Raw genomic sequence first — 18879 nt, forward strand, 5'->3', positions numbered from 1 at the left:
TTTCAATACGTGCAATATGCACGTTGTCCATCATCAGAAGATTTCAGTCACAAATATTTTACTTCCCACTCTTTTTTATATTTTCTTCCACCTCTATTATCACTTTTGTACTTAGGCATTTTAAAGGGCTTGAAAAAAACAAAATATCTCAATTCAGAAAATGAAGAAACAAAAAACAAATTATAGATAATAGTACTACAAAATTTGTAGTACAAATACTAATCTGGCACAGCAAACACCTATCTGGTAAAGGGAAAATAACAAAAATATAAGCAAGATAAAGATCGAGTTTATAAACGATATTAAAAAATTATTCATTAATTATACTAAAATCACTTAATTACCATTCTTACGAAATTGAACATATTACTTACATATTGTCACAATGCGGTAAAGTTTATGCAAACTATTCCAGTATGAAAGCTTATGAGACAGAACTATCACCAAAGACCACCAAATGTCTGATATCATGCAACGGAACCAAAGGCTTGTTATGACGTCATCGAACAAACATTTTCAGTAACAGTCAATTTGCATCAAGCGCGTCGCCACCAACCAAATGCTGCATAAAGGGATACCAAAAGCTAGCTTTACAATGTGACAACAATATTAAACTAAGTAAATAATGCATATGATTTGAAATCTTTGTAAAAATGGCCAAATTAGTGGCCACATTGGCATAAATGGCCAAACTGATTTTTTCATGGTCCCAGAGTTCAAAAAAGTGCCAAATTTTTGAAATTTGGCCATGAAATGACCAGTATGGCAACCCTGATTCCAAGGCTAGGCAGATATGGAATTTATAGTGTCAATGTTGCACAAGTGAAAAAATAGCATCTTGAGCAGAAAATTTACTTGGTTTTTCGGAAGCTGAAGAAATTATAACTGAGATGTGATTATTCAACAGCATTTCACTTTAAGCTTTAGGTTGTTGTGTTTACAGTACTTCAGTGCATGTCCATTATTTTCGTATTTGATTTAGAGTTTTTTACTAATTTAACTACTCTTCTGAATCCATTCTGTTCATGTTTATTCCATTCTGATCTTTTTTATCCATTTATTTATGGATTTTAACTAACCTTCATAAAATATCTTCATTATCTTCATTTAGGAGGGACAGAGAGAATAAAATAGGGGAGGGGTCTTATTGATGATAGCTGATGAACTGCAGCCAAGGAGAATTGAAGTTGTATCGCAGGATAGTGAAAGGAGCTCATTTGAGGCTATTTGGTGTGAGATTGAGACTGGCAGAATAAAATGTACAGTTGGGTGCTGCTGTTGCACATGATATTCTTAAGAATGTAGAATTCTCAGCTATCATGGTGTAACATGAAGAATAAATAAATTAAAAACCCTGCATAAAAGATAATAGATGAATTAATTAAAAGAAAAATAAATATTCTTGCATCCAATAAAATATATAAAATATAAAGGCGTTTGTTGAACTAACTAACAAAAAGAAATAATATATTAATGTTGTAATATGATATAAAAGAGAAAATTTAACTAAATAAGACAGAAAAGGATTAGTCATAAGAGATGGTATGTGATAAGCTAGAGATTAAAATATTAAGTTCATAGAGAAATTTTGGAAAGGGGATTAAGTTAGAGGCTAGCAAAAGAAAAACAACAGACTATCGCTTTAGTTCTTTCTCCTTGTTTTTGTATATAATATCTCAAACTAAATATCCCAAAAGGCGCAGTATAATACAAATATTAGGGGTACTAAGGGGAGAAATAACTTAAGTATTAGTAAATTTTTTGATGATATCTCGTGCATAGATAATAGTAGAACATAGATAAGCAGAATTTCTCTAATTGGAATAATAATCATAAAATGGGACACAACATAAATGGTGCAGTCGACAGGATGTAATTTAGCTAATTAAATATTAATTACAAGCTATTCACAACAAGTTGGTTTTGGTAGCAAATCAGACAACTGAGAGGTAGAAGTTTAGTTAAGTTTTGTTGAGAATTTTAGAGAGTTAACTAGTGTAAATTGGATGCAAGTATGACTGAACCCTCCAGTAGTTTAAGCATGGATAACAGCGAATTCTTTCGTTACATTAACCCACAGCAGGTGTTCCCACAATTTTTGGGCGAGGAGACTGATGACGTCCTAAATTTTTTTAGTTATATAGAAGAGTTGGAGGATGGACTGATTTTCAGTTGCTAGTCTTACTCCGAAGTAAACTGGTGGGAAAGGCTAAAGCTTTCCTGTATTCTTCCCCCCATTCTCAAGGAAACCCTGGATTACTCCCGATTTGAGTCAGTCCTAATTTCTGAGTTCTCAAAACTGGGAAGCTTGGGACCTAACTTATGGAAGCTCCAGAGGTGTTCTCAGAAGGAAGAGGAAAGTGTGGCTGAGTTCCATAACAGGTTACTGATGATAGCTAGTACCCTAAGTGTCCTTAGTGAAGAAAAGCCTCACTTGGACTGGGCCATTTTCCAACAATTCAGACAGGGAGTCAAACCTGAATTGAAGGAAATAGCATTCGATAAGAGATTATCCAATTTAAGAGAATGTTACGATGCTGTAAAGGAACGCGAACAATTGCTCGGAGACCTCCGTCCCGCACATGTTCATGGGTCAATAAACATAATTGAAGAGAAGGGCAATTCTGAAAAGGGGCAAGGACATATTAAAGAGAGTAAGGAGAGAAGAGAAAGATCAAAAACAAGAGAGAGACTAGAAAAGGACAATAAGCAAGAGATAAACAATTTGACAGAGTATTATATTGATTCAGATAAAATCAGGATTATTGTAAGACAAGAGATAGAAATACTCCAAAAACCTATTATTGATCGGTTAGACGAGGTAATGAAACAACTAAGAACGTTATCTGGAAGAAACCCAGAGCCTAATTGTAGCAGAACTGAGGAAACCACTAAGTTGGTTAAACAGGAAGTTGAGCATCTGCAAAGACCCCTTCTCGATAGATTAGACTCAGTTATGCAGAGACTATCGAAAGTCGTACCACAACAAGAAACAGTTATTTCTCAAAATCAAGGGAGAGTTAGTGACCAAAGAGGCAGTAGTGAGCCTCCAAGATGTTTCAGTTGTAACAAACTCGGACATTTTGCTCAAAACTGTTACTTTAACAAGAAGCGCTTTGGTAGAGTTCATGACAGAGACTCAGATTCACAAACATATACTAACAGAGTATGGAAAAAGGGACAAGGAAGAAAGGAGCATCCTTACGAGATGGAGGTGAGGACGAGTGTATATGGAAAATACTGCAATGCTTTGCTGGACACTGGGCCCAAGCATCCATCATATCGGAGGATTACTTTAAAATAATAGAACCTCATGCCAAGGATAATATCACTCACCTTAAACAACGAGTGAGAGTGTCAGGTGTCACAACTTCCATGACTCGTGCTTCTAGGTCTGTGAATCTAAAGTTATACTTACCTGAGTTCAAATTATGTGTTTGGCAGGAGTTTTTGATCCTACCAGGATCCTCTCTTCCACACATCAAGCTGATCCTAGGCAGAGATTTCCTATCAAGGTATGACTTTAAATGTGATTACATGAGGAAAGAAATATACTTATTGGGGAGGAGACAATTTACAAGGAAGGGACAAACTCCAGAGTTACTTAAGGAAGAGAGAAATGAGTCTCAAGAGAGGAATCGTAAGTCCCACGTAAATAAAGTGAAGAAATCATTACATGAGGAGGTAGTCTGTGAAAGGAAATCACAAGTAGTTAAGGTTAAATCAGAGGTAAATTTCTGCAAGGTTAGAAAAGGGAAGAGAAATAAAAACGAAAGAAATTAAGTACATCAGTTATGAGTATATGGATAATGAATACAAAAAAAAAGGGAACACTTCAAAAAAGAAAAATTTCTCTTCAAGAAATTTTTTGTTTAAAGGGAGGACCTTTGTTACACCTGCTATCTTAAGAATGTAGAATTCTCAGCTATCATGGTGTAACATGAAGAATAAATAAATTAAAAACCCTGCATAAAAGATAATAGATGAATTAATTAAAAGAAAAATAAATATTCTTGCATCCAATAAAATATATAAAATATAAGGGTGTTTGTTGAACTAACTAACAAAAAGAAAGAATATATTAATGTTGTAATATGATATAAAAGAGAAAATTTAACTAAATAAGACAGAAAGGGAAGATAAATGGAAGAAGAGGACAAGGAAGACGAAGAAAATCTTGGCTGGTAGATATCAGACAGTGGACTGGTATGAACTCTGAGAGACTGCTCAGAATAGCTGAGAATCGCTCAAAATTTGCCAAGATGGTCGCCGACCTCCGATAGGAGATGGCGCTCAAAGAAGAAGAAGACAGAAAAGGATTAGTCATAAGAGATGGTATGTGAGAGGCTAGAGATTAAAATATTAAGTAAGTTCATAGAGAAATTTTGGAAAGGGGATTAAATTAGAGGCTAGCAAAAGAAAAACAACAGACTATCGCTCAGGGCTGATTCCCGGATTAAGACATCGTTACGGGCTCACTGACCAAGGGACGTTTGGCAGAAAAATGGCACCCTAATTGGTCGGTGAAGTAAAAATCAAGTGGGGGGGAAGAAGTTATAGAAGGCGCCGTTAGGAGAGCAAGTATAAAAGGGTTGGAAACCCCACCCCCGCCCCCACGGGGCTTTTTTGGACTTCTTAGGCTTTTTGGCTTTTGGTTTTTGGTTCTGTTCCAGGAGGGTTCTTCGCGGGCTCCTTCGTATGGGTTTCACGGTGTTTTCCTGAGTGGCGAGATTTGGAGTTATATCTCCATCATCACAACACGGAAACAAAAGTGAGCGGAATTTCGGTTCCGTATTTCCTATGTAAGAAGCGAAGAATGCCATATAGTCGAGGAAAAGAAAGCATATTCTTTGTGTTTCAACTTCAGTGACAACCACGAAAAAGGGAAAGCTGTAAAGAAATCGATATCCACATCGCGAGTTGCACAGCCGTTATTTAGACGATTCAAAGTGTGTCCTGAATAACGAAAGGTAAAGACCGCATAAGCATAGTTCAATTCCAAAAGGAACGCAGGAGAAACAGATTATCGGAGAGGTTATACCAAGATAGTTTGATCAGAAAAAGATAGAGGCCTATATGGAAAACTCAGGAAAGAAAGGTACCGTAAATTATATCTCGTGTTAACGAAGATTCGTCTGTATTAGTTATAATTATTCTAACACTGAACTGTTGAAGTGACCAAGAAAACAATACTAGGACTTTAGTATCTGACAGAATATATTGAAAGTAAGCTGGCTAGTGTTAATGTTATATGAGTGATTAAGAGTCCTGAGAATTTTGCATGTCTATTATATTGTATAAGAAAGTTTAAATGTCATAGTTATGTTTTAGTGCAGTAAATGGTTTAGTTAAACTACTTAAGTTTGGATAGTTAAATAGTGTGAACTAATGATATATGTCCATGTCATATGAAGTTATGTGTTGAATGTGTATGGTGGCATGATCGTAATACTCATTATAGGATTATAGCTTAATTATTTATAATAAGCTAATGTCAGTTTGTAAATATTTAGTATAGCATTGAATTGAGTAATAACTAAAATTTGAATTGTACCATGTTAAGGAATTTAATAAACCTTTTGTCCAATGATAAAACAGTTGTCTGAAATTGTTGTCCAATGCGGACAGCAATTTCGGACAACTGTTTTATCATTTGTCTGAAATAATTTTACACATTAATTTACACATTAATTTCCATGCGGGAAATTAATGTGTTAAGAAACGAGATAAAGTGTCACGACTGCAACATTGTTTCACTTTCAGACATATTTTAGTTCTTTCTCCTTGTTTTTGTATATAATATCTCAAACTAAATATCCCAAAAGGCACAGTATAATACAAATATTAGGGGTACTAAGGGGAGAAATAACTTAAGTATTAGTAAATTTTTTGATGATTATCTCATGCATAGATAATAGTAGAACATAGATAAGCAGAATTTCTGTAATTGGAATAATAATAATAAAATGGGACACAACACTGCTATAGACCAGGTGATGGAATAGATGGTGGAGATAGTATGCATAAACAAATTCATGAAATGAGTGGGAGGCTAATTATTATGTGGGATTTCAACTATGGTAACATTGATTGGAAGGAGGAGAGGACACATGTGAGGAAGGAAATGGATTTTATTCAATTATTAAGGGATAATTATCTGAGACAGCATGTAATTGAAAATACTAGGGGTGTGAGAGTGCTTGACCTGGTAATAGCATCTCAGAATTTGACTGTAATAAATATGACCATATTGCCACCTATTGGTGAGAGTGATCATAAGGTCTTGACCTGGGAGGTGGCTAAAGGTGTGGAATTTTCGATTAAGACATGGTATATATGGAATTACCGTGCTGGCAAGTATGACAAGCTTAGGAGATTGCTTGGATCAGTGCCATGGTATATACAACTACAAGGGCTGGACATCTATAGAGCATGGGAGGTGGTCAAGGAGCATTTACAGGAGGTTATGGCTGATTGTATACCTAGGGTTCGAATAGTAAAACAAGTAGGGGTTAAATGGATGAATAACACCGTTAAGCTTAAGCTGCAAAAAAAGAAACAACTGTGGAGGGAATTTAAAGAAAGGGGTGACTTGCAGCTATGAGCATGGTAAGAAAAGCAAAAACGGATTATGAAAGGAAACTAGCTATGCAAGCTAAAGAGAATCCCAAACAGTTCTTTCAATATGCTGCAAGCAAGAACAAAACTGTACACGGCAAAATGATTTTAAGGAATGACGATGGTAAGGAGGTCACTGAATCAGTCGATATAGTGGAGTTACTGAGTGAGCACTTTGCAAAAGTATATCATCCAGGTGGTGACATTGAAAAAATGAAGGAACCATTAGTTTATACGGGAATTGTGACGAATGAAGTGGAGGTGAATAGTCTATTACAGAACCTAAATGTGAATACATCTGTGGGATTGGATGGTATACTGGCACGGGTCTTGCTTGAAGCAGCTAAGGAATTATCAGTGCCCTTGACCATGTTGTTTAATCTGAGTCTCGGGTTTGGTTTAGTTCCGAAGGTGTGGAAAGAGGGGAAAATAGTTTCACTGCATAAAGGAGGATCCAAGACTACGGTTGCAAATTACCGACCGATCAGCATATCAGGAGTCATTGTCAAGATCTTGGAGAAAGTAGTCAAGGGAAAAATACAGTAATGGATTGATGAAAATGAGATACTGTACAGGGGACAGCATGGCTTTGTGAAGGGTAGATCATGCCTCAGTAACTTGCTCAAGTTTTGTAACAAGGTGACGGCTGAACTGGATAAGGGTAATGGATTTTGGTGATACTGCTGGACCTGGCAAAGGCGTTTGACAGGATACCACATGGAATTCTAATCTGTAAACTACAACATATGGGAATGGATATAGGGTTGGTGAAATGAATAGGTGGGTGGTTGATGGAGAGATATCAAAGAGTAGTTTATTCAGGAGTAGAGTCCAAAATACGGGCTGTGACTAGTGGTGTGCCGCAGGGTTCTGTTCTTGGACCACTGCTGTTTAATCTGTTCATTAATGATATAGAGAAGGATCTAAGAGGAACAGTTCATTTGTTCGCCGATGATGCAAAGTTGGCTAGGGCGATAGTGAATGCAGAAGATGTCAAAATATTGCAGGATGACTTGGATAGATTGGAGTTCTGGGCTAAAGAGAATGGATGTCAGTTTAATGTGACAAAATGTAAGGTTATGCATTTTGGGGTGAAAAGATTGGCAGCAATATACCACATTGGTGGAGCTGTACTCCAGGAGATTGATGAGGCCAGGGACTTGGGAGTGTTGGTGTATAGGGAGATGAAGTTTAGGGGGCACATTGTAAAAGTAGCTAAATCAGCTCATCAACTCACTTGGTTGTTGAAAAATACCTTGCCTAGCAGAGACAAGCAAGTTATTGTACCTCTGTACCGAGCCTTGATAAGACCTCATCTCAACTACTGTGCCCAGATTTGGTCACCTCGGTTCCTTCTTGATGGGGAGGAGGTGGAGAGGATCCAGAGGTGAGTGACTAAGATGATAGCAGGTCTATGGAATGAGCCATATGAGAACAGGTTGAAGATTTGTGGGTTGCAAAAACTAGTTGATAGGCAGAAAAGGGGAGATATGATTGAGACATTAAAATTGCTAAAGGGGTTTCTATGGGATTAATTCAGAAGATATTTTTGAGATCAGGACTGATGGTGGGAGAACTAGGGGACACCTATGGAAGCTGGGCAAGAGTGTGGTTAGCAGGGGTGTTAGAGCTGGGTTCTTTACTTTTAGAGTGGTAAATGAGTGGAATAAGCTGCCAGAGTCTGTTGTGGGTGCTACGACCGGTGAGTGGGTTCAAGGCAAGGTATGATAGATACTATGAGAATGTCGTATAGTTGTGTGGACATAATGTTTAGGGCCTCCCTCGATGAGTCTTTGGACTCCCTGGAGGTGTCGTAATAATAAATTTTCTGGAATTTTAATTTTCTGTGTAAGTTAATATTGGTGAGAGTAACGATTTGATTTTTTTTCCTCTTGTTAGGTCTTTATTTTTTCCATATACGATGGTGGTCTGAAAAGTTCTCGGCCTAACAATGAAAAAATGAATTTATATAATTTCAAAATTATTTTTATTTTTCAACATAATCTCCTTTAAGACTAATACATTTATTCCAGCACCATTATCCCATCCCTATAGTGGTTCTCAGTAAGATCTGCAAAATACCCCTCTACAGCTGCAATCAACTCTTGATTCAAAGAAAAACGCTAACCAGTGAGGAAGAGTTTTAGTTTTGGGAAGAGATAGAAGTCAGAGGGAGCCAAATCTGGGGAATAGGGTGGATGTTCCAACAATTCATAGTGCAGATCCCTTAATTTTCCCATTGCCAAAACACCTTTGTGGGCAGGTGCATTGTCCTGATGAAAGATGCTTTTTTTTTTGTTCTGCATATCTGGTCTTTTCTCACAAATTTTTTCGTCTAGTCTAGTTATTAAAAGATTGAAATAATATTCCCCAGTTATTGTTTTACCCTTTTCAAGATAATTAATGAACAAAATGCCTTTTAGCATCCCAAAACACCGATGCCATGATCTTTCTTGCCCATGGAATCGACTTTGTCTTCTTTGGCACTGAACAACAGGCTTCTGTCCATTGTTTTGACTGCTGTTTGGATTCTGGTATGTAATGGTGAATCCAAGTCTCACCCGTAGCGATAAATCAATGCACAAAATCAGTTTTATTCTTGATAAAATGCTCCAAGCACTGTTCAGAGATTTTCATGCAAGTGTTTTTGATTTGCTGTGAGCAAGCACAGCACCTCTTGCGCAAAGTTTTTTTATTTACAATTCTTTGTGCAAAATATATCCTACATGTTTTTTTGAAATGTCTATAGTCTCAGCAATTTCATGCATTTTTACTCGCCAGTCATCCACTACCATATTGTGCACTTGATCATTGATTTCTGGTGGTGTTACACTTTTTGGACATCCTTCATGTGGATCGCCTTCAAGGCTGGACATGTTTAAACTCGGCAGCCCATTTCCTAAGTGTTAAAAACAAAGGAGAAGAGTACCCATAAACTTTTATGAATTTCTTTTGGTGGTAAACTTTCTTTTACAAAGAATTTTATAACTGCACGATACTCAATTTTATTCATTTCAAGGGATACAGACAACACTTTTGCTTCAGACAGCTGTATAACAAACTACTTGATAGAATGACTTGTAATTTCACATGGATCCTTATGGCAAGATGCACCAACTTAGAGGGGGAAAAAAATCTTCATGATAGTGTTGCCATCTATGGTCGAGGCTGAGAAATTTTCAGACCACCCTTGCACTCGAAGTTGAATATACAGTGAAAATGATATGTTATTCCTAGATATTTCTTCAGATAAACTTCAGAATGAAGAAAATAGTGATATGACAAGAAAATCCAAGGTCGTACCAGAGAACTGTGAAGGTGTGAACGTAGAAAGTGTGAATGATGGTATTACTTCAGAGCAAATTAATGGTTTTACAGAGAATAAAAAAGATGAGATAGATGCAATGAGTGAGATCATGTTGTTGAGTGGAGCGATACAAAGGGCAAAGCGGCAGCTAGAGCGTATGAACAAAAGTCGACTGAATGAACCAGCCAATAATAAAAAGTATGACAGGAAAAATAGGCATATGAGTGTGAACATGAACAAAATGAAGGATAGAGTGCTGTATGGAGACTCGTTAGTAGAGGATTTGACAAAATCGTACCAACCTGGTGCGACCAGAAAGGATGTAACTGAGTCTATTAGAGAGCAAAAGGAAAGGGTGAAAGAAATGATTGTTGTGGCAGGTACGAATGATTTGAAAGGAGATAAAATGGAAATGATAGAGGACCTGAATGAATTGTTTGAGGTAGCAAAAGAAAAGAGTGAGAGAGTTAGGATGATTAGTCTTTTGCCGCAGTATGACAGTGAGGTGTTTAAAAGGAGAGCCATAACTGCAGATGACTTTATGCGTGGGTTATGTATGAGTGGTGTGGAATTTGTGGACGTGTGGAGTGAGTTCGATGGGCAAAAGGATCTATATAAGCTGGATGGCCTGCATTTGATTGGATACGGTGTAAGGAGACTTGAAAAAGTGTCTGAATGTAGTGGATGTGCAAAATCAGGGAAACTAGATTTATTAAGGGGGGTAGTAGATATACAGACCTTAGGGAGGCAGTTGAATGTATGAATGAGTACAATATGCCCGAGCGAATAAGGACAACAAATCAGAATGGGATAGTTAATATAAGGCATCAAGGTAGGGATGGGGCTAATGGGGGTCTTAAATTCATGTACACTAATGCTAGGAGTATTAGGAACAAGAAAGAAGAGTTTTTGGCCATGGTTGGCACTTCCAGACCACAGGTTATTGGCATTAGTGAATCATGGCTAACTGTAGATGATATAGCTAGTGGGATTGAATGTGATGGGTATAGTTTGTTCAGGAATGACAGGGAGAATAAAATGCAGGGAAAGAGTATTGTTCATGATAGCTGATGAGCTGCAGCCAAGGAGAATAGAAGTTAAATTGCAGGATAGAGAAAAGAGCACATTTGAGGCCATCTGGTGTGAGATTGTGGCTAGCAGAACAAAATATACAATTGGGTGTTGCTATAGACCAGGTGATGGAAAAGATGATGGAGACAATATGCACAAGCAAATAGAAGAAATGAGTGGAAGGAGGGTAATTATTATGGGAGATTTCAACTATGGTCGCATTGATTGGAGTGAGGAGAGGACACACGGGAGGAAGGAATTGGATTTTATGCCATTATTAAGGGATAACTATCTGCGACAGCATGTAATGAAAAATACTAAGGGTCAGAGAGTGCTTGACTAAGTAATTACATCTGAGGATTTGACTGTAACAAATATGACCACATTGCCACCAATTGGTGAGAGTGATCATAGGGTATTGACTTGGGTGGTGGCTAAAGGTGTGGAATTTACAATTAAGACAGGATACATGTGGAATTATCGGGCTGGAAAGTATGACAAGCTTAGGAATTTGATTGGTTCAGTGCCATCGCATGTACAACTGCAAGGACTAGACGTTGATAGTGCATGGGAGGCTGTTAACAAGTGTTTGCATGAAGCAATGGCTGACTGTATACCTAGAGTCCGAATAATAAATCAAGTAGGGGTTAAATGGATGAATAACACCATTAAGCTTGAGCTGCAAAAAAAGAAACAACTATGGAGGGAATTTAAGGAGAAAGGTGACCGGCAGGCACATGAATGGTATAAAGCACAGGCCAGAAGGGTAACGAGTGTGGTAAGAAAAGCAAAAAAGGATTATGAAAGAACATTGGCCATGCAGGCTAAAGAGAATCCTAAACAGTTTTTTTGATATGTTGCAAGTAAATGGAAAAATGTATATGGCAGAATTATTTTAAAGAATGCCGATGGTAGGGAGGTAACTGAATCAGTTGATATAGTTGAGTTGCTGAGTGAGCAGTTTGCAAGAATATATCATCCAGGTGGTGACATTGCAGAAACGAATCTACCAGTAGATTATACAGGAATTGTGGTGAATGAAGTGGAGGTGAGTAGTCCATTGCATAACCTCAATGTCAATACATCTGTGGGATTGGATGGTATACCAGCTCGTGTCGTACGAAAAGCGGCTAAAGAATTGTCAGTACCCTTGACCATTTTGTTTAATTTGAGTCTCGGGTCTGGGTTAGTCCTGAGAGGGGGGGGGGGAATAGTTCCACTGCATAAAGGTGGTTCCAAGACTGCTGTTGTAAATTACTGACCGATTAGCATTTCAGGAATCGTTGTCAAGGTCTTAGAGAAATTAGTCAGAAAAGAATACAGGATTGGATAGATGAAAATGGGATATTGCATGGTTTTGTGAAGGGTAGATCATGCCTCAGTAACTTGCTCACGTTTTATAACACAGTGATGGCTGAACTGGATAAGGGTAATGAGTTTACAGCGATTCTACTGAACCTTGCCAAGGCCTTTGACAGGATACCACATGGAACCCTAATCAGTAAACTGGAGCAGATGGGGATGGATATAGGGTTGGTGAGATGGATAGGAGGGTGGTTGATGGAGAGATACCAGAGAGTGGTTTATTCAGGAGTTGAGTCTAAAAGACGGCTTGTGACTAGTGGTGTGCCGCAGGGCTCTGTTCTTGGACCACTACTTTTCAATTTGTTCATCAATGATATAGGAAAGGATCTGAGAGGAAGATTTCACTTGTTAGCTGATGATGCAAAGTTGGGTAGAGCAATTGTGAATGCACAGGATGTCAAAATTTTACAGGATGATTTGGATAGTTTGGAGGACTGGGCTAGGAAAAATGGATGTCAATTTAATGTGGCAAAGTGTAAGGTTATGCATTTTGGGGTGAAAAGAATAGCAGCAGTATATCACACTAGTGGAACTGTACTCCAGGAGATTGATGAGGCCAGGGATTTGGGAGTGTTGGTGGATAGGGAATTGAAGTTTAAGGGTCACATTGCAAAAGTGACTAAATCAGCTGGTCAAATCACTTGACTTCTGAAAAATATTTTAACATGCAGAGACAAACAAGTTATTGTTCCTCTGTATCGAGCCTTGATAAGACCCCATCTGGACTACTGTGCCCAGTTATGGGCACCAGGGTTTCTTCGTGATGGGGAGGAAGTGGAGAGGATCCAGAGATGAGTGACCAAGATGATAGCAGGTCTGTGGAATGAACCTTATGAGAATAGGTTGAAGATTTGTGGGTTGCAAAAATTGGTCGATAGGTGGAAAAGGGATGATATGATTGAGACATTCAAATTACTGAAGGGTTTCTATAGGATTAATCCAGAAGATACTTTTGAAAATAGGATTGGTGGTGGGAGGACTAGGGGCCATGCATGGAAGCTGGGCAAGAATGTGGTTAACAAGGATGTTAGAGTTAGGTTTTTTACTTGGAGAGTGGTGAATGAGTGGAATAAGCTGCCAGAGTCTGTGGTGGGTGCTATGACCGTAAATGAGTTCAAGGCAAGGTATGATAGATACTGTGTGAATGTCGAATAGTTGTTCTTGACATGATGTTAGGGCCTCTCTCGATGAGTCTGTCAACTCCTTGGAGTTGCCCGGAATAATAATAATAATATTTAAATTTCATTTGTTCTAATATTTTATCCATTAAGTTCTGATTTATGTCTTACTGATTCTTTTATAAGAAAAAGTGTAAATCAGCCTAGGAGGAAAAATCTGATCATGTTTAAACATCTGGGTGTTATTAAAAGTAAAGGGAAGTGAGATCTTTCTTGGGAGAAATGGGAAGACTAGTTTTTTTGGTAGCACTAGAATTCATAAAGTTATCTGTGCCTCACTAAAGAATAGCAGTTATGCAAATACTTAGATTTTAATGATTGTGCACTCCACGATCTGTCGAATATGGAAGAGGAATGGATTGTTCTCTCTTCAGCAAAACTATGGATAGGACTTGACGGTCAGTGAAGAATGTCATTTAATGTATAAGAAAAAGGGAATAGATAATTTTTTTTTCCAGTTATAAAACTCTGGGGGTACTCAGCATTGGTCTGGAAATCTGAAGAGAGAAAGCTGGTAATCCAGTTGAAAAAGTTCAGATCATAAGATGGTAATTTGTTGATCATGTTTCCCTACCATACCATCAAATGCTCTAGACATGTTTAAGTGCAGCTGTGCAATTAAATCTTTCCACTGCTTGTGACCAAAGATGAGTCCTGAGAGAAGATTGGCTATTAATTAGCTAGTGGACCTCCAGATAGCGAAGAAGTTGTCTGTTGAATTTCTCCATTGTTTTTGAGAGAACTGAAATATGAACAGTTGGATAATGGTTTGGTGGTTCACCTTTTTGGGAAGGGGCTAAAATATAGGCTTGCTTTCATGCTGTATGGTACATGCCATCCAAGTAAGAAAGATTGAAAAGATATTAATTCTGGAACTTGAGTTATTAGCATAATATGAAAGATACCATCAGGACCACATGAGCTTCTGTATTCAACATTCCCACATGCCTTTGAAGGATTTCCATTATCTTCTCCTTTTTTACATGTATTAAAAAGTAAGAGTGTGAATGAAACTGAAGGCCTTGCTCTGGAGAATAAACCTAGCAACTGTCACTTCAGGGATTCCATAAAGCAAGGTGGTGGTGTTTTGCCGATTACTGAAAGTTTAATTATCCTGCTGCAGTCTAGTTGGCTATTTCCTCCAGCCAACGAAGATTTGTTGAAACCAATCACACCATAAGAAGATAGGGTTGGCTAGGGACATTATGTATTGTATATCACCAGCCCTTTATCAAAGGTGAATACATTCCTCCTGATTCGTTCTCTGTCTGTCTGTCCTGTCCTGTCCTGTCCTGTCCTGTCCTGTCCTGTGTGGAAAGTTTTTTAACTTGGGTATATTATGTATTCAAGATACCAAGTAATTTTATATAAACTTGGTTTTTAATCTTATTTCCCAAGTGAGCAAACAGACAAGTAAGTCAAGTTTATGCCTGCACGTAGTGCAACTCGTGGTAAAGGTGGATTAAGCTCTATATATTTATATATAGAGAGAGAAAGCTGTGTGAGAAATTTCTTACATTGTTGTGATGCATCTTATATCTCAACTCAAGTAATATGAAATTGTTTTTATATATCTATTAACTCTCACCCTACACGTTTCTTTATTCATCATTTTCACTTAAGACTGTTCTTTTTTTTTTCTTTCATTTTTGTAATTTTCTATAACTTTAATATATTTAATGTTATAGATTTCATATATCCATTATTTATTTATTTATTATATATATATATATATATTTTTTTTTTTATTATTTATTTATTTATTTATTTATTTTGTAATTGCTAGCACATGGGAACCAGTGATGATAATGCAGCAATAATTAAAGCAGACAGAATTGAGAAAATTCAGTCAATGGATGAATCTGTTGCAGAAAATAAAAATCTAGTGATTCAAAGTATGTTATCTAAGGTGTTTGATATTGCACCTAAATTACATGAAAATCTTCGTTTGGAGAACTGACAAGTGAATTTTAGAGATTTATCTTTATTTATAAAATATTGCTTTTGTTTGGTTTTAATTGTATTTAGTAATTATGAAATGAGGGAATTACTGTGCATAAACTTTGGGTCAGCTATATTCCAGTTTCATCATCAGGTGTATTAGAAGCATTTTAAAATCATTCCAGTTTATTGTAAATGTTCGTAGGAGTATGCATGTACTGGTATGTATTTATGCATTAGTCATGTTACAAATTTTGATGCAGGAAGATTTTACAGTCAGAAAGATTGGAACTTTCTGTCTACACAGAAAGTGTGCATACAGAAAGTTTTTGTTGCTTCCTAATTCTGTTGATTCTTGACAATATTTTGATATAAAAAAGATTGATTGCTTGGAATCAGAATGAATACATGTCAAGTAACTTGCCAGCTCAAGCAGAAATACAGAAAGATGAGGTAAAGTATAATTGCTAGTGCAAGAGTTCTGTTGCAACATTATACAAGTCTATATCATTATGAAATCAAAATGTATGTATAAATCAAAGATACTTAATATATAGTAGAATGTGATAATGCACAATACACTTTGAAGGAAATGTATTCTCCAGCATTATTATATTACTAAAATGTTTTCTAAGTGTTACATCTTTATTATGTGGATGAATTAAAAAATCTTTTTTGAACTCATCTCTTCTTGATAATTTCTTGTGGTTGTTAGAACACTGATATTAAATTCTTTTGAACAGTGTTAAGTTTTGCAATTGTTGAGATGAAATTAACATTACCATCATGAATAAAAATATATTACATAATTATTGGATTATAGCCATATATTTATAAATGTCTGTCTAAACATTAAATCAGGAAAACAAAAGTGGCAAAGTTTTAATTACAAATTAGAACTTGTGATTAAAATCTCGACACTATTGTGTTTGTTCCCGATTTAATGTTTAGACATACATTTATAAATATATGACTACAACCCAATAATTGGTTTTTTTTTTTTTTGGTTTTTTTTTTTTTAATTTTATTAGTGATGGTAGTATTTATTTTATCTCAATATTTATGTATGCTTTCATTTGGTGATATTTAGCTACGAATAAAATTAAAATGCAGATGTAATATTTTGTATATTTATGATATGAATGATTGTCATTTTTGAATGATATAGCATATAAAAATATATGCAGAGAACTGCATCTACATTTTAATTATGGGCATAAAATTAATATTAGTATCATTTAATTACCTTACAATATTAATATGAATAAAATAGATTAGGTGACCATGATACTTACACTTGAAGTTCAGATTTAATATCTAAATTTCCTTTTAAAAGTTTGATTCATTTTTTTTCTTTATTATTATTTTCTTTAATTGGAGAGCATAATACTTCTGTTAGCAAGAGAAAATATAAAGTAAGCATATATTAAAAATTCTATTGAATTTAGTTTAATGCTTGCTTTATATTTTCTCTTGCTTGCAAAAGCATTTTTGTTCTCCAATGAAAAAATAACAATGAATAAAAACTTTCAATGGAAATTTAGGCAACAAATTTAAAACTTTAAAGATACATTTTGATCATATAATCTCCTTTATGTGAAAAAGGACTAGTAGTAAAAATTCTCGTAAATAGAACATTTAAACTTCAAATGATTTCTGCATCCTTGATAAATGTAGAAGAAACACAAACCTCATATCCATTAGTGTCAAAAATGTGCCATCAGATTTAAATGTTATTCTAGTCATTTTATGAAAGCTCTATTCCTCCTTAATCTTTTGTTTTTCATTGAATAACTGCATTTAAAAAATACTGTTTGGCCTTGATTAAAATAGAAATTCATATTAATGATTTTGCTGTGAGCTAGTTATTTAGTTTGATATGCATTAATGTTGATTGCATGACTTACTTGGAAATGTTTTTGTCATTTCACCAGTGAATGAAAATTATCCTGAGGTCTGGTATCATTTGCAGAATAAAGCATTTCCACTAGTTGTGCTGAGATAGCAATGAAAAAAAGTGATTCAAAATTAGAAACAAATACAAAAAATCATTTTTGTATTTTTGCAAGTTTGCAAGGACTGGTGGTGGTGGTTAATTTTGTGCAATACTTAATATGAATTCTTTAAACAAATTCTCAATACTTATGCTTCTGCTTTTTTTTTTATATCATAAGTGTTAACATTTTCCATAAAATGTAAGCAGGTAATAAATTCTTATTTCCTATATGTACATATAGTAGATGTGTTTGATAATTTTTCTGTTAATCCAAAGGGCCATTTCTTTAATCTTTATGTTTAATTCAATTTTTTGTTTAGAAATAACTAGGAACTAAAAGGAAAGTTTGACAGCGTGCAGTTATTTTAGTGTTCTGATATGTAAAATAGGTTGAGATAAACAGAAAACAGGATTGCTAAGTATGTGACTTGCATAGAATTAATAATGCAAGCTTATTTTAGTTTTTATTATTGATGCACCTATTAAATCTGTAGCCACTTATGCATAATACACTACAATGCATCGTGTGAAGATTTTATCATTGTGACAAATTAAATATGACTTGATATGAAACTTTTGTCCTTAAGTGTAGTCTTCATTCAGTATTTTCTTTTTCAATACTATCCATAATTCAGATAATCATCTGAAAAGTATGGAATAGATCTCTAGATTAACTACATGTGTGTTGGAAATCTAGCTTGTAAATCTCTGTGCTGAAACATTAGCTTGATACATTCTTTTTGTATGACTGTTGTGAAATTTTATTTCTTTATCACATACATTCATAATAAATGTATTTAGTAATTAAGACTCTGTGTAAGGATGTTATTTAACATCACGATGGAAGTAAAGATGAAGGAATATTAACATACTCTGTAAACTTTTTTTGTTGTTGTGTTAAAGAATTAAGAAAAAAAATGCAAGACTGCCATTGACCACCAAAGTGATAATTATGTACAGTATTAGAAAAGAATAAATAACTCTCAGGATATTCTGTTAAAAAATTTTAATGTAAAAAAATCTTTTTTCCCCTTCAATTGTGACTATGAAAGAAAAGAAAAAAAAAAGATTGGGGTTAAAACAACAAAGAAAAGATTTGTTTGGGGTTTGTTGAAGATACTTTCATGTCATCATCATCAACAACAACCATGGGTCCAGTGCCCGTAGGTGTCTGATGCCATCTTGACATGATTCCTCCACTGCATTTTATTCTGTGCAAAATGACTCAGTCCGTGCATAGAGCTTCTGCACCATTTGACAATGTCATTGCCCCATTCTCTTTTTGGTCTTCCTTTTTTGTTCTTTCCTTCAATCATTCCAAACAGCAGCATTTTTATTTTCCTCTCATCGTTCATTCTACATATATGGCCAAAGAGATGTAGTTTTGTTTTGACTATTTTCTG

General features: G+C 35.6%; 1 protein-coding gene across 1 annotated transcript in view; it reads left to right on the forward strand.

Moving 5' to 3' along the window:
• Vha13 (V-type proton ATPase subunit Vha13) overlaps positions 1-18465 on the forward strand; it is a 45104-nt gene extending 26639 nt beyond the window's left edge. The window contains exon 3 of the mRNA XM_090396536.1: positions 15326-18465. Within this exon, the coding sequence (XP_090252662.1) occupies positions 15326-15499 (174 nt within the window). The 3' untranslated portion in view covers positions 15500-18465. The remainder of the gene's footprint in view (positions 1-15325) is intronic.
• The last annotated feature ends 414 nt before the right edge of the window (positions 18466-18879 follow it).

This window comes from Typopeltis vanoorti, chromosome 8, assembly GCF_054136105.1.
Source record: "Typopeltis vanoorti isolate ZY-2024b chromosome 8, IOZ_Tvanoo_1.0, whole genome shotgun sequence".
NCBI lineage: Eukaryota > Metazoa > Arthropoda > Arachnida > Uropygi > Thelyphonidae > Typopeltis > Typopeltis vanoorti.